The sequence below is a fragment of the Pongo pygmaeus genome, chromosome 3 (assembly GCF_028885625.2).
Source record: "Pongo pygmaeus isolate AG05252 chromosome 3, NHGRI_mPonPyg2-v2.0_pri, whole genome shotgun sequence".
Taxonomy (NCBI): domain Eukaryota; kingdom Metazoa; phylum Chordata; class Mammalia; order Primates; family Hominidae; genus Pongo; species Pongo pygmaeus.
Window position 1 is genome coordinate 8,950,275 of NC_072376.2, and position 17,346 is coordinate 8,967,620.

The 17,346-nt window shown below is 46.5% G+C and overlaps 1 protein-coding gene across 3 annotated transcripts in view; it reads right to left on the reverse strand.

Annotated features, from left to right (window-relative positions):
* SLC2A9 (solute carrier family 2 member 9) overlaps positions 1-17,346 on the reverse strand; it is a 197,940-nt gene that overhangs the window by 158,826 nt on the left and 21,768 nt on the right. For all 3 annotated transcript variants that reach the window (XM_054484723.2, XM_054484722.2, XM_054484724.2), the window contains one exon: positions 14,396-14,556. In XM_054484723.2, the coding sequence (XP_054340698.1) occupies positions 14,396-14,556 (161 nt within the window). The remainder of the gene's footprint in view (positions 1-14,395; positions 14,557-17,346) is intronic.

The window sequence follows — 17,346 nt, forward strand, 5'->3', positions numbered from 1 at the left end:
AATCTCTTGACTTCTAGTCCAGAGCCATATACACTCTTTCTGATTTGTTTCAAACTTTCCACTAATTTTTCTTCTTTTTCTAGATCTTCCTGGAGAATTCCATGGTCAATAACTTTTGTAGCTCAATGATGACAGTACAAAGGTTGTTCACTGCAGTAGCGGGTGGTTGAGACAACCCAAGTGTCCATGAATAAGGGACTATTTAAATAAATTATGATATATCCACATGGTGGGACATGATGCAGACATTAAAACAGAGGCAGCTTTCTATGTTCTGACATGGAAAGATCTCCAAGATATACCAAGTACAAAGAGCAAGGTACAGAAGTTTTGTAAAATATGCAACAACATATGTAAAAAAGTGTCTGTGTGTGTGCACCTCTGTGTGTCTCTGTGTGTGTAGATTAGACATAAACCTTGGAAAAGACATACAAAAAACTGGTAACACCAGTTGCCTCCAGGGAGGGGAGCAGAATGTCCGGAGGACAGAAACGGAAAGGAAACCCTTCACTTTATATTCATTTGATCCCTTTGAAAGTTCAGCCACAGCAATGTATTAATTATTCAAAAAGAAATATAATTTCGTTTTTAAAAAATTAATTTAAATGGACCTCATGGTAGAAGAAACTCATTAACTTGGCAGACACTTAAAACCTCCATTCAAGACTCACGTCTCTGATTGTGTGAGGAAAGTCACAAGCTCTGGTGCAATCAAGATGAGCCTGAAGGTATTCATTTCTGTTGGTGGAAACTCCACACACAGCGGCCACACACAACACTGCTCAGAGTTCCTGGCCCTCCCTGAGGGCCTCTAAGGAACCTCCAGTTTCCTTATGGAGAAAGCAGGGCAGTGGGTGAGAGGAGGGGTGGGAGATAAGGCTTTGGAGTGGGGAACCTGGGCTGAAAGCATGTTCTCCAGCTCAGTCAGTAAACAGTGTCAGACACTGGTATTCCACTGGGAAAAGGGAGTCATTCCTGTTCTCACCTTATGGACTTTACAGTCTAATTAGGAACACAGGCATCAAATAAATTGTCACACAAAAGCTTATTAAAAAGCAATCCTGACTTGTAGAAGTAAAGGCATCGAGGCTATGGGCGTGTACACCTGGGACCCGTGCGTCTCCTGCCTGCTTGTTCTCCAGTATCTGCTCTGTTTCAAAGGGAGCTGCTCTCCCTGAATCCCCTGCCTTCTGGCTTCATTCCAAGAGGAATTCCTGGTAGGATTGGCCACTCTTGATAGGGTTCTGGCTTTCTGGGGGCTGGGGTGTTGACCAAGGAGAGGCCTTCATGGAGGGCTGGGATGGGGAGAAGCAAGCTGCCCCACTCCCACCCTCTGGGACCATCACAGGTGCAGCTCCTCTGTGGCTCCAGCCTTCTCTCTGTGGTCCCCGCCCCCTGCCCCCTCCGCCACATGGCCCTAGCTTTGGGCCCCAGAAATGCTGCCTCTCTCTTTGACCTCCCATCCAAGGGGCAGAAGCATCCTGACTGCAAAAAACTTTTTTTTTTTTTTTAATTTCTCAGGACAAGCCAAAATATTCTCCCTGGGGTCTGTGGGTCTCCGTTCTACCCGTTGAGGCCTCACAGGGCAAATCTTCATTGCTGTAGATTCTGGGTTAAGAAAAGTTTGTGATAAGACTGTCGAGATAGGTCAGGCAGGAGAAGAATGCAGCAGCCGGATTCTGAGGGTTCTTGGAGGTTGGGCAAAATGATGTGTTCTTTAATCTGTAGACAGTGAGAATAAAGGGCTGGCGAGAAATCAGAACTCCACCCCCTAATCCCGTACACCATCTCCACTGCCCTGCGACAGGCAAACTGGACGTTGGATACTCAGATAATATTACTGATGATCTTAAGAGTAATGTGAGCCCCTCTGAGGCACTCTCAAGCCCGACTGCTTACTGGATTCACTAAACACTTACAAATATCTAGATTCTTGGACCCACCCCTTGAGGCTTGCGCTCCCTAGGACAGACTCAGTGTGAGACCTCTGGGATAGTGCAAGAAAGCTGACAGCTGTTATAGAGACTGTCTCCTTTAACCTTTGACACTTGTACCTGTCAGTGTTAATGATCAATTCACAGAGGGGGTGGCAAAGGCTGTTATCAGCTGAGGACGATCTCCTCCAGCCACCCCAAACTTGCCTGCCTACCTGCACCTGGATAAGCTCTCCCTGCTCTGATCCAGGGTGTGCCAGTCTCCTCCTGCATTGGATCTCACCTCGTCCTTCCCAGGCAGCCTCCAATCCAGTAAAGAATTCCTTCCAGTCAGGTGAAGTGGCTCACACCTGCAATCCCAGCGCTTTGAGAGGACAAGGCGGGAGGGTCGCTTGAGCCCAGGAGTTTGAGACCAGCCTGGGCAACATAGTGAGACCTTGTCTCTACCAAAAAAAAAAAAAAAAAAAAGAAAGAAAGAAAAATAAAAATTATCCAGATGTGGTGATGCACACCTGTAATCCCAGCTACTCGGGAGGCTGAGGTGGGAGGATTGCTTGAGCCCGGGAGGTCAAGACTGCAGTGAGCCGTGATTGCACCACTGCACTCCAGCCTAGGTGACAGAGTGAGACCCTGTCTCAAAAGAAAAAAAAAATTCTTCCCTCTCAACTCATTCACCCCTGCACAAACACATCTCAGTACACATCTCAGTACTGTCTCTACTGGCCCTTGCCTCTGCTCCTCTCCAAGTGAGACTCCTCGACAAACGTGGCCCCAGCTGTGTCCTGTCCTCACCCCCACGTGAATTAGGTGTTCCCACCACTCCATGGAGACTGCCCTTCTGAAGGTCATCAACATCCACCTTGACAAATCCAGTAGCCAATTCTCTCTTTCCCTTGTACAGCCTCTCAGCAGCATGTGATGTGTGGACCACTCCCTCTCTGTTGAAACCTGGTCTTCTCTGGACATCTGGGGTCCCACTCTCCCCTGTTTTCTCCCTCCCAGCCTCTCCTCATGTATTTAGGCTGGTTTGCCCTCACCCCTCAACCTTGGGGTGTCCCAGAGCTCCAGTCCATCTCTCTAGTCACATTTCTCCCTATATGCCCTCCCTAGGTGGTTTCATCCAGTCACATTGTCTCAGATGATGACAATTCCCACCTATGTCCCTGACCCGGACTCTCCTCTCAGCTCCAGACTCACATATTTAACCACCTCCTGGAATTTCCACTTGGAGGCCTAGGAGGTTTCTCAAAACAAGCATGTCCAAAACAGCACTCTTGGATCCCCACTACTAACCAGCCCCTGCCACGTGTACCTGAACTCTTCTTTCCACAACCCTCCCATCTGAGTAAATGAAGCCTCTGTCTTCTAAGTGGCTTAGGCCAAAAACCTGGGAATGATATTTAAATCTTTTATTTTCTCAACAACCATATCCAATCCATCACTGAGTGCTAGTTGCACTACTTCCAAAATATATCCTAAACCAAACCACTTCTCCCATCTCCAGTCCCCCAGTGTGGCTGTGATCCAGCCACCATCAGCTCATTCATTTCCAGTCACATCACTTGCCAAGTCCAAACTCATCAGCCTTTTCACAGTCCCCTGAGTGCACCACGCTGGCTCCTGACTCATGGCCCTTGTCCCTGCCGTCCCCTCTTCTTGTGACATCACTGTCTTATCTCACCAGGGTTTTAGCTTACATGTCACCTCCTGACACTCTGTCTGATGGCTTCTCCCAACTGCAGAGCCCCTTCCCCTCAATCCTGTCACCCAGTTCTATTTTCTTCACATCCCCAACAGCATATGAAGTTATTCTATAATTTATTTTCATATTCATTGTCCATCTTTACCCTCTAGAACGTAAGCTCCATTAAGGAGGACAGGACACAGCTGGGGCCACGTTTGTCTTGTCACTGTAGTTCCAGCCACTAAACTAGTTCCTGGCACATGCAGGCGCCCCACACAGATTTGTTGCATAAACAAAGTAATAGGCCAGGCACGGTGGCTCATGCCTCTAAATCCAGCACTTTGGGAGGCCTAGGTGGGTGGATCACTTGAGCCTAGGAGTTTGAGACCAGCTTAGACAACATGGCAATAGCCCATCTCTAAAAAAAAAAAAAAAACAAACAAAAATTAGCCAGGCGTGGTGGCACGTGCCTGTAGTCCCACGTAGTCCTAGCTACGCAGGAGGCTGAGATGGGAGGATCGCTTAACCCTGGGGAGGTGGATGCTGCAGTGAGCCACGATTGCACTACTGCACTGCAGCATGGGTGACAGAGGGAGACTCTGACTCAAAAACAAAAACAAAACAAAACCCACAAAAGAATAAATTCTAGGAGGTAAGGCATGGTGGCCTGGGCTTCCTTCATGTGGCCAAGCTCTGGTCTGTCCTTAGTCTCAATTCAACTTCTAAGTCTCTGGGCAGGACAAATGTTTCCCCGAATCCACCTCCCATAGTGTCCCTGCTTGGACAGCCCAGCCATATTCTAATTGAATGACTTTGGCCAGGTTCCTTATACTCTCTGAGCCTTGCTTTCCTTACCTGTAAAATGGATATAATAATGTCTACCTTGTAAGGTCCCCGTGAGAATCAGAATTAGATAATCTATGTAAAGTGAATAGGGTGGCACCTGAAACATATTTGCAGCCTCAATAAATTAGAGAAGGAATTTTAAATAACCAATGGTAACAGCTAATATTTACTGAGTGCTTAAGCCAGGTTAGGCATGGTTTTGAGTACTTTCTACACGTTGTCCAAAGTTACCCCATGAGTTCAGTGATCTTGTTACCCCACACATGGGGAAATATATCTGAAAGTTAAGTTCCTCGGTCAAGGTCACCTGCTATTAAATGGAAGATCTAGCATTCTATTAACCATGCTACTAAGCTACTTGCAATGGTAACTGTCATATTTATTCATAGCCACATTCTTTCAACAATCATTGATTTGTTCAACTCACACTGATTCATTCAACACACATGTGAGTATGCCCTGGCCGCTGAACACCATTCCAGGTCCTGGCATATAACAATGAACACAATACAGTCCCTGCTCTTATGTTCTTCCCAATAAACAAGAAAAAAAAATGCAGCATGTCAGATGGTGATAGGTGCTGCTGAGGCAGAGAAGGGGGTGTGATTTCACACAGCATGGACAGGGAGGGCCTCCCTGAAAAGTGACATCTGAATACAGACATGAAGGAGGAGATGAAAGGGGCCGCATGAGTATCTGGGAACAGCACCCCAGGCAGAGCACTACTGGAGCCAGGCTTGTCCTGTTACAGAAACATCAGTGATGGGGCGTGCAGATCACCAGAGGTCAGGAGTTCGTGACCAGCCTGACCAACATGGCAACACCCCGTCTCTACTAAAAATACAAAAAAAAAAAAAAAAAATGGTGGCGTATGCCTATAATCCCAGCCACTCGGAAGACTGGGGCAGGAGAATTGCTTCAACCCAGGAGGCAGAGATTGCAGTGAGCCAAGATCATGCCACTGCACTCCAACCTGGGTGACAGAGTGAGACTCCATCTCGAAAAAAAAGAAAAGAAAAAGAAAGAAAGAAACATCAGTGAGGCCAGCCTGGCTGGAGGCAGCGGGGAGCCAAGGAGCAAGCAGTAGAAGGTGAAAGTGTAGAAGAGAAAAGAAGAGCTCAGAGAATCTTCTATGCCACCATAAGAACTAGGGTTTCCCCTCTGGGGAGGGAGATGGCAGCCACTGGGAGATTCCAAGGAGAGGAATGACACCGGCTAATACTTGAACAAGATCACCCCGTCTTGTCTTCTCTGTTGCTCCTGGACTGCAGGGGGCAAGTGTGAAAGCAGGGAGACCAGCTGGGGAGCTACCACAACAGCTGAGTCAACCACTGGTAATGATTTGGACCAGGCTGGGAGCAGCGCACTTAGTGAGAAGTGCTCAGATCCTAGCATATTTTGAAGAGTGAGTTGGTGGGATTTGCTGATGGACTGGACAGAGGTGGAGAGGCATAGAGGAGCCAAGGATGCCTCCAAAGGCTTTGGTCTGAACCCTTGCTTTGGACATGATTGTGTATTTTGTGCTAATGTTAAAATTGCATGAAAGGTTTGTGAGAATGTTAAAATTACATGAAAGTCTGACTTGAAACATGTGCAAATGGGACTGCACACTCTCTGGGCAAGTTTATCATGTTAATATATTCCTTCCCAAAATAACCCTCAGCATGACAGCATTGCATTGAGGATGGAAATATGTGCAAATCCTTTGCAAAGCTGACTCACTGGGCTTCAGAGCAGGACTTTAATCATTGTTTCCATTTGTTTCCTGTGGATGAATAGCAACATAAACAAGGGAGATCAATTCTGAAAGCAGAACTCCAGTGTCCCCAGAACTCCACCTGGGATACCTGATTCATTGTTTTCAGCTTCTCCAATAGTATAGAATCTTCCCCGTGAAACCCAGAAAGTCATCGGCTCTCAAGGGGAAAAAAAGACCAAATACAAGGAAGCATAGTAGGGTGATGAGGAGATTGGAGGGCATGTCCCTTGAGAAGTGTCAAAGGGGCTGGAGACATTTCGCCTGGACAAGAGGTCAGAGAAAGCATGAGAGCCACCTTCCTTCATGCCATGCTTTAACTTGGTGCAGAGCACCAGGATGGATTGGGGGAAGACATAGCGAATTCTATTTCAGTTTGAATTTGGAAAGCACTTCTCATTAAGCCCTAGTAGACCAGAGAATCTATGGAAATAATGTATTTCTCCACAGACCCTTCCAATAAATCTTCAGCCTGACTGGGCGTATAAGCCAAGATCATGCCTTGTTTCCACATCCCTCACCCTCCTCGTGTCCATCCATTCCTGCATACCCAGCTTGAATTCCTTGGCTCATCCCTTTAAACATTTATATGCCCATCCACCCCCTTTCATTACATATGCCTGGCAAAACCCCAGCTGGTTAAATTTCTGTCTACTGGGCATCTACAAAGCTCAGCTTGGCTGGAGAAAAACATATGGCTGTGTTGTCCTTTCTCACCTGAAATTCATGACCACCAACCTCAAGAAGGTTTAAGGCTCCCCTGCACTGAGTCTATAGATTCCTGGTCCATCCAACACCCTTCTCTCCTAGAGGACTATTTCATATGTTTTCTCTCTCTCTTCAAATCCCCTTTTTATCATTCTCAGCTGATGACCATGCTTTCTTTTTCTCTGAGAACACAGAGGCAATCCCAAGAGACCCTTCCCACATGCCCTCTGCTTGTATTTCTGCACCTGCATCTGTGCCCAGACACCTGCCTTCCCTTGTTTTCCAACCCTGGTGCAAACCATGTCCTCTCTCACCTGGGCTATTGCAAGGTTCTCCCAACCAGGCTCTGAGACCCCCCTGATAACAGCACACCTTTCCAAATGCAAGTCAGATCAGTTCTTAATACGTTCCAGTGACTTCTCATTTTGCTCACAGGAAGAGTCTCAACCCTGGCCTGCAAAGTCCTCAAGATCTGACTCCAAATATCCCATCTAGCTTCCTATGATTATCTCCACACTGACCTCCACTCTCATCTTCAAAGAAGTGGAGCCTCTTCTTGCCCCTGGGCCTTTGCACCTGCTGCCTCCTCTGCTTGGAGAGCTATTTCCCAGGGATGAGCGTGGCTCACTCCCTTGCTTCCTTCAGTGCTCCCTGCACAGGTCACCATTTTAGAGAATCCTCTAAACAAAGTGGTGAGCTCTTCACCCTCCCCAGCATCTTCTGACCTCCTTGAGCTGCTCTGTTTTCTGCATTGGTCCTTGTCACAGGCCGAATGGCACAGTCTGCATGCTTGTCACTTGGCTGTGCTCCCTGCTTGGCTGCATGTTTCAGGAGGACAGGGACTTTGGCAGCTTTGCTCGTGCCTGAGTGCTTGGCACATAGAAAGTACTCAACAGATACGTGGTGAGTAAATAAACGGATGAGGGAACGGAAAGTGTGCAAGCATACAAGGATGCTCAGATGCAAGCAAGGATGGCCACACTGGGGAGATGTGATAGAAAAATTCAAGCATCGAGCATTCTCCACCCATCCTTCCATTTATCCAACAAACGTCTACTGCTTGCCTGCTGTGTACAAGCTGCTGTGTTGGGTGCTAGGGGCCATAAATACATATGGTTCTTATGTCAAAGGGCTCCCTTATCAGGGAAGAGACAGGAACATAATGAAATGAATACAACCCAAAATGCCAAGTGACGTAACACAGGGAACCAAAAGTCCTGTGTGAGCTCAGAGAAGGCCAATATTTAGTTCTGGTAGATGTGTCCTAGGCAGCGGGGGATGGGGGTGAAGATTTCTTATGATTTCTAACCCTGCTTTCCCGGCTCATGCGTCTGTAATACCAAAGGGGTTGTGTCTATAATAAAACAAATCGGTGATGCAGGGACAGCTTGTAACATTGAAGCCTCTTGTTTTGGATGTGGTGACTCTGTTTTACACTTTGGAATCCTGCCATCCCGAAGTCTTCTGGTCTTATCTATCATGCCCAGGCTTTCTCCTTATTCCCATTATGAACCCAAGTTTCCTTCTTCCAGAGTTCTTGCCATTCTCACTATGCTTAGAAGACTAGTCAAGTCTTCTAAGGCTGGGAGAAGCAGGGTTGAGGATCAGGCTTCCTGGCTGGCTGGTATCTCCCTATCCCCTCAGGGATTCCCCCAGCTCAATGAATGCTGGCTTCTAAAGGCTCAGGGTTGACTCTTCTCCAGAAGATTGACATTGGCTCCGAAGGTGGATCTCCCTCTCCCAGGGCTGCCTGCAGCAAGTGACAGATGAGTGGTAGGGGTGGGTGCAGCCCCCTTACTTCAAGTTGGGTGACTCTTTGGTGTGATTATGCCCCAGAGCTCCCCCAAGTGAGGCTAAACTTGACCGGGGAGTGCAGCCTTGCCTGGCTCCTTCCCCTGCTGCTTTCTGCTTTCCCCACCTTAAAGATTACTCCTGAAGAGCCCTTCCTCCACAAGCCATGTGTGCATCCCAATCCCTGTCTCAGGCTCTGCTTCTGGGCAATTGACTTTCTGAGACAATTCCAGCCTGAAAGAAGAGGTTGTCAGCAGCACAGTGCGTTGCTCAGTCATGGACTAAACTATGTGCCTGCCCCCTGGCTGAGAACCCTTGAACGCATGTAACCTTGCTCGGGCCAAGGAGATTCATGCCTGGGACTTTAATTACAATGATTGGAAGGAGAATTTCCACGAAGCTGGGGCCATCTTGCACCTCCACGGAAGAAACTGCCTGACAATGAAGCCAACACAAAACAAGCTGAGCTGAGAGGTGGAGAAAGAGACAGATTTGGATTTTTTTAAGGCTCACCTGTTAAAGCCCTAACCCCTAATGTGACTGCATTTGGGGACAGGGCCTTTAAAGAGATAATTAAACTAAAATGAGGTCATAAGGAAGCGGCCCTAAGGTGGGATGATTGGTGTCCTTGTAAGAAGAGGAAGGGACACCAGGGATGCACACACACAGGGAGCACACAGCGAGAAAGCAGCCATCTGCAAGCCATGGAGAGAAGCCTCGGGAGGAAAAGACCTGCCAACACTTTGATCTTGGCCTTCCAGCCTCCAGAACTGTGAGAAAATGAATGTCTGTTTGTTGAAGCCACTCCATCTGTGGTATTCTGATATGGCAGCCTGGGCTAACCAGTGCATGCTTGCCACATACACTGCAGGCTCCTCCAGCAGGCACCTAGAGAGACACAGCTATTTTCCACTACTATAAAATACAGATGCCTTTTAAAGGGTTGAAGTAGAAAAAGATGACGGGAACAACAGTCCTTTTGAGAACTGCTATTTCCCTAGAGTGATGTATGGGATGCCTGTTGTTTGTGCCTGCCCAATCTCCATCCTTCTTCTGGGAGGAGTTCCTCAAATTTCCACCAAGAAACCTTCCTGCCTGTCTCCACCTAGCCATGGCTTCAGGAGTGGATGCGTGGTACAGGCCTGGCCAGTCAACATACAATCACTCGTCATTTTCAAGGCATTTAAGATGTGCTTTTTGAAAAGCACTTAATCCAGAGTGTTAGAATGTTATTTGCCAGGATTTTCTAACCTTGGCACTATTCACATTTGGAACTGGAAAATTCTTTGCTTTGGGGGCTGTCCCGTGCATTGTAGGATATCTAGAGGCATCCCTGGCTTCTCCAAGATGCTAATAGCACCCTTGAGTTATGAAAACCAGAAACATCTCCTGGCATTGTCAAATGTCCCCTGATGAGGCAACATTGCCCTCTGGTTGAGAACCCTTGAACGCATGCAACCTTGCTCAAGTCAAAGAGATTCATGCCTGGGACTTTAATTACAACTATTGGAAGGAGAATTTCCATCAAGCTGGGCCCATCTTATACCTCTGTGGGAGAGACTGCCTGACAATGGAGCCAACACAAAGCAAGGTGAGCTGAGAGGTGGAGATAGATTTGGATTTTTTAAAAGCTATCATCTGAGCCACTGGATTCAACCAAGTTATATTTTAGTTATTGTGAGCCAAGTAATTCCCTTTTGGGCTTCAGCCAGTTTGCTTTGGGTTCCTGTCACAGGCATTCAAAAAGCCTCCTTAGTGACATGAGACACTGTAAATTTGATCTCGTTCCACCCTCATAGCTGCTCCCTCAGGTGGGTTTGTTTATCTGCACTTTACAGATTTAAAAAGTAAAGGGCATAGCAGCTGCCTCTTTTATCTCTACCATCCATTCACAGCACTGCTCAGAATCATAAAGACTTGCATAATGAATTACTCAGGGGCTGCCTCCCTTGCCCAAGCAAGGGAGCCCCAGTGCCAAAAACAGTACCTTACTCCTTGTAGGTGCTCAAGAATGTTTGTTTGGATAGATGAATATGGTTACATGGCTTGTCCAAGAGTCTGGCCCAGGATCAGATTTCAAAGCCCATGTGTGTTTTCCTATAGTTTCTTATATGTTTTTTCTGTTTTGCTCCAGACGGAAGAATTAGATCCAATGATATGTGTAAGGAGAATCATTTCAGTGCAATTGAAAGAACAGATGCACAATTGACTCTGTCAAGTGATGGAATGACCCATCTCAAATAAAGCCAATGAGGTTGGTGATGGTGAAGATGATGATGATGATGATGATGCTGATGACACTAGTGAACAAAGGCTGGGCGAAGAGTCTGGGTCAATTGCAGGGATGAACACTTCACATCCACCATTTCATTTAATCTTCACAACAACCCTCTGACATGGCCATTCTTTATCTTCATGTCATAGTGAACTAAGTAAAGGTCAAAGAGTTTAAGAAACACATGTACAGCCCCATGAGCTGTGTGTATCAGAGCCCAGACTTGAAGCTCGGCCCATAGCTAGTGTTTGTGTACCAAACACAGTCACTGTCCTGTCTCATGAGGGAAGGAGGGTCCTGTCACTGTGGCCATGCAAGCAGAGGACAGAGGATGCTAAATGGGTCACTGAGATTCAACCAGAATTCTTGATCGCTGAGAATTCCCTCAGCCAGAGACTCCAAGAGGTGAGGAACCTGCATCTGTGTGAGGCCCAGGTCATGTGGTATGGCCCATCTCCAGAGATTCTTCCTGGCCCCCTTTGCTTCCCTGCCCTCCTTTGTCACCCAAGTCACAAACGAGCTCGACATTCCCTAGCTAGGAACAGCCCCACTGCTGGAGCAGCCAGTGACCAGCCCCACCGGAACTCTTCCCCACTTCCCTGGAATGTCTCCCCCAGCTATACCTTTAAGCACCTTCCACTGGGCCTCCCAGGCTGCCATTGCAGTTTCCTCTCCCTCCCTGACAATCCCCATGGGAGAGGAATAACAGAGCATCAGGAAGGCGTTTCAAATAGCATCATGTCACAGGAAGAGTGCTGGCCTGTGGTCAAACACACACAGATCTGAACTTCAGTTCAACTCCGTTTTGTAACCTTGGTCCAATTGCCCACTGGGTCTTGGGCTCATCATTTGAAAAGTGCAGGCAATGATGCAAACATGGAGTTTTAAGAAGTAAATGATATATGGGATGTCAAGGACAAAGCAGGAGGTCAATAGATGGTAGCTTTCTTTTTCAGTTATTGCTCCTTTTCTCCTCAGCAGAGTTGCTCTTCAAGCTGAAACTTCAGCCCAATTCAACTTTTACTCTCATAATGATGAAAAGGAAACTGGCAGTTGCTTGGGGCATAACAACCAACACCCTTTGATCTGATCTTTTTCTGCATCCTCACTTCTTGACCACTCCTCCATTATTTAGAGATCGAAGGTATTTTCAAAGATGTTTTCTCTTTTGCTTTCCTTTTCCTTTTCCTTTTTTTTTTTTTTGCTGCCATGCCAGTGAGGGTAGTAAAGCTACTTTCATTGCCCTCATTTTATAGGTGAGAATAATGCTGGCTGAGAAGTGAGGTGGCAAAGTCCCTTGGAACACACCTGATACACAGCAGAGTCAGGACTTGCTGAGCCACAGCATTCTGACCTGATTCCAGTGTTCCTTTTCCTATTCCATCTGCTTGGATTCAGAGCCTCCTTGAGGAGCAGCCTTGGGGTATAAGTGCCATGGTCAGGTATAAAGCAAGGAGACATCACAGGCCAGATCCTGGGGCATGGGGAGTGACTCCATCCAACTAGGACAAGCAAGAGGACAATGGGCAGGGTCTGGCTTGGGCAGGAGGCTTAGTGACCACGCCTCAGGGACCCTGGCCAGTGATGCCAATCTGGGTGCCAGCCTGTTGTCAAACAGTCACGGTTTTACAGTACATTCCCAGCATTGGGAATTGGCCCCTAACTAAGATCTGCTTGGCATAGTGGAAAGATCACGATTCCAGCCTATGCTCAGCCACAGTGCGAGCTAGCTAAGCTTGTGCAGATGCCCTCACCTCTCTGACCTCCCGTTCCACATCTACAGACCCCACAGAGGACAGAAAATTAAACAAGAGAATGTGTGAGTGCCTGGAACCTTGAAGGACCTCAGACAAGGGCATCTCTCACTACATCATGCAGTAGTTTTACTTCCCGGCCCTGAATTCCCATTAGTTACTGCTCTGAAAGTGGGCTTGGGGACAAGGAAAATGTCAGCACCTCCCCTACCTCACGGGTATCACAGACCCTCATAAGCACCACTTGGATGTTTTCAGGATGGCTTCCTGTCCCAACTTTTGGAAATCTTGCTTTGAAACATCGTCAACTCTAGTTTTCTCCTTGTTGGGCTGTGAGGAAGAATGTAAAGGGTTAGATCATTTCAGATTGTGAAATGGGCTCCTTCTTAATAGGGTTTCTGTAGTCCCATGGTCTGAGGAGATTTTCTGGAGTCTGATAAATCTCCTCTTCAACTCACATCAATGCAATATGGAGTTTTGTCAAGTACTTACTAGGTAGTGATGTCAAGGTGATGATGAGGGAAATGTCAAATAATGTGGTCAATAACAAGAATTTTTATTTATTCAGCTACAACTCATGGCCATTCTCCTTCCAATCATTTGGTCTAACTCTTGTAACATTCTCTGCAGGTAGAAACTATCATCCCTGTTTTACAGATAAGAAAATTGAGGCTCAAATAAATTAAATGATTTGGCCAAGGCCACACAGCTAGTAAGTGGAAGACACATGATTCAAGTTAAGACACGAATGTTCTGGCCCCATCAGATTGATGTGACGACTCCTCCATCACTTGGAGAAGCTCTACTCTTTCCACACACAGCTCACTGGCTCCCAGGATGCTGTTGTTATGAACAAGAATACAGAGAAAGCATTGTTTGTGGGGATTCATTGATAAGTCAATCTGCTCTGAGAGAAGGATTCCTGTCTAAAATAAGTGAGGAATGAGGCTCACAAGGTCAAGTGAGCTGATTGGAGAGGGCCTGTGTAGGAAAGGCTGATATGAAGTTTTTGATTCTCACTGCTTCCTTATTTGTAATGTAAATGATCTGAAATGACCTAAATGTCTATCAGTCAGGGAGTGTGGCTAAATAAATGATGAGACAGCCATATAGTGGAAGACTGTCTAAGCAGCCAATTTTCTGGAAAAGCAGATCTGTATGTACTTACATGTAACAATTTCCAAGGCACTGCACTGTGTTTTCTATTTGCCCCAACACCCAGATCAATTCCCCTCCCCTCCCTGCTCTGCTCTGTGCCCCAGGAGCATCTCCTGGATGGCAACATGGCTTCCTGGTTTACTGGCTTTCACATGGGTGTGACCAGTGTGCACCTCTGCAGCAAGATGGAGGGTGGGAGGAGGGAGAGGTCAGGGCATTTCTTCCCTGCTCCTCCCCCATGTGGGTGCTGTGGCTCTGACACAGCTCAGTCCCTACACGCTTCTGCTGCTGCTCATCAGCCTGCAGTCCATGGCTTCAGTTATCTTTGGGCCTTGGTCTCTGATTTCTTCCTCTCTCCCCTTTGGGCATTTGAATCTCTCCAGTTGAACTGTCTGAGTGGAGTTCTGTCGCCTGTCAGGACCCTGACAATGACACAGATATATTATGAACATGGAAGGCACCCCCAGATAGAGACAGCCTCCTACTGACCTCCCAAGAACCTTTCCAATCATCTTCACCATTAACGTCCCCACAAGTCCACCGATGGCGAATATGGACACAGTCACAGACCAGAGCAGAGTCAGAGTGTCTGGGTCTATTGGACGTCCATGCCTTCTTTCCCATGACTCATTGTAAAAGGCCTTGATGTACTGAAAATAAACAACAAACCATGTTATTTCCTTCTGTTCTGTCCTGCTGCTTGAAGCAAGCCAGTGTATAAAACAAAACAGCTTTTATAGAGCATTTTCATGCATAGCACTTTGCTAATTTCTGTTTGAGCTTTATCTGATTGGCCTCTTCTAACAGATTTTGGGAAGAGCAGAAGATGTTAATCTTTATTATATTCAAATGAGCATTTTTTTTCTTTTATGGCTAGTTTTTTTTGTGTTTCTTGCATCTTTGCCTATCCCAAGGTACTTTTTTTGTAACAAAATGTTTCCTCTTTTTACCTCATTTTGGAGATAGGGAAACTGAGGCTCAGGGAGACAAAGTGACTTGCTAGGTAAGTGCTAAACCTGGGAGCTGGACTCAGATCTGACCCCAAGCTTATGATGAGCTTCATAGCTGGGCTTCTCCAATTCTAGTGCACCATAGCATTGCCGTGGAGGTGTGTTAAAGGGTACATACCGGGTGGGCGCAGAGGCCAACGCCTGTAATCCCAGCACTCTGGGAGGCTGAGATGGGTGGATCACTTGAGGCCAGGAGTTCGAGACCAGTCTGGCCAAGACGGTGAAACCCTGTCTCTAATAAAAATACAAAAATTCGCCGGGCGTGGTAGCATGCACCTGTAATCCCAGCTACTCAGGAGGCTGAGGCATGAGAATCTCTTGGACCCAGGAGGCGGAGGTTGCAGTGAGCCAAGATTGCGCCATTGCCCTCCAGCCTGGGTGAAGAGTGACACCCTGTCTGAAAAGAAAAGGAGGGGGGGGGCACATACCTAACAAAAAAATAGGCAAAAATGCAACACACACAAAAAAACTAGCCATAAAAGAAAAAAAAAAACGCTCATTTGAATATAATCAAGATTAACTTCTTCTGCTCTTCCAAAGATGTCATTCAGAAATGAAAAGACAACCCATAGACTGAGAAAACATATTTGCAACACATAGAACTACAAATAAATCCTATCTATGATATACAAAGAACTCTAACATGTCAATAAGGAGGCAAATGATACAATTAAAAATGAGCAAAAATTTGAACAGACTCCAGAGAAAATACAAATGACTGGTATGCTAATGACAGAATGCCTGACATCATTAGTCAACAGAGAAATGAGACCACAAGGAAATACAACTTCACATTCGCTAGAGTCTCATCACTGCCAATTTTGATTCAGTGTGTTTGCGACAGGGACTAGGTGATTCTGATGTACACCAAAGACTGAGGTCCATGGCACTCAGCTCCAAACAGAGTTCAGTCCCCAAGGTACTTAGAGTTCCCTGTTGCTACCCAATGTGAGCCCGCAAACCTCAGCTGAGCCAGTACATGACACTGCAGAAAAAGCTTAGGTTCAGGTTGCTCAGACCTGGGCTCAAATCCCAGCACAACAACTTGGTAATGATTTAAATCAGCTGAACCTTGGTTTTCTTATCTGCAAAATGGGAATGATGACATTGACCTCTCAGGGCTGTTGTGAGGGTCAAATGAGAGCTTGAAGCAGTGGCCAGTACTTGAGTGGAGCTTACAAAATCCCACACAGGCTAATAATTAAAAGATCTGGTAAGACTGAGGAGTGACAAGCAGTGTGTAGTCTGCTGGTAGGAGTTTGACTTGTACAGCCATCTTGGAAAACAGCTTTGGCATCATCTAGTCAAAGGGAAGATGCCTGTAGCCTACAACTCAGCAAATCCACTTCTGGAAAACTCCCCTGAAAAACTGTTTCCGGGGAGCCCTAGGATATATGTACTCAGATGTCCATGGCAGCATTGCACATAATAACTCCAGATGAGAAACAGCCCAGGTGCCTATGGTCGGTAGCAGGGATAAACAAATTGCAGAATCATCATCATATGAAACATCACAGCCACAAACATGAATGAATATAGCTCTGTCCAAACACACATGGTAAAACCTGGCAAAAAGAACACCGACCAAAAGCAGCCGAAAACAAGACATACACAGTCTGATTCCATGTGTAAAACCCCAAAGTATGCCAAATTAAAATTTTTTGGAGAATTATATATAGACGGTAAAACTACAAAGAAAGAATTATTTCAAATGTCAGGTCAGGGGTCATCTCGGGGGATGACAGAAGAAATAACTGGGGAGGGGCACTTGGTAGGTTCTTCTTTTTTTTTTTTTCCAGGCTGGAGTGCAGTGGCGTGATCACAGCTCACTGCAGACTTGATCTCCTGGGGTCAGGAGGTAGTCGTACTTCAGCCTCCCGAGTAGCTGAGACAGACGACTACAGGTATGTGCCACTATGCCTGGATAAATTTTTTTTGTTTGTTTCTTGTACAAAGGAGGTCTCGCCATGTTTCCCAAGGCTGGTCTCAAACTCCTGGGCTCAAGTCATCCTCCCGCTGCAGCCTCCCCGGACCTTTTATTCTTAACCTGGATTGTGACATGAGTGTTAGATTTATACTGTCTTTAAAGTGTGTGTGTGTGTGTACGTGCACACAGGCATAATGCTTATGTGTGTATTTTATATACTCTTCTGTATGCATAATACATGCTGCCATTTAACATGGAAAAGAAAAATGGTAGGAAAGTGTTCCAGGCAGAGGGAGAATTATGCCAAGACAGCAGGACAGAAGAAAGCTTGGGTGGCCATGGAATTGCAAGGAGGCCAATAGGGGAGGAACAGGACCAGAAAGGGAAGGAGTGAGCTGGATGAAGTTGGAGGGGCAAGAAAGGGCAGGTCATGTGGGCCTGATAGGTCATGGAAGTTAGCTTGGTTTTTACTTGGATTCTACTCTAGATGAAGTGGGAAAGTA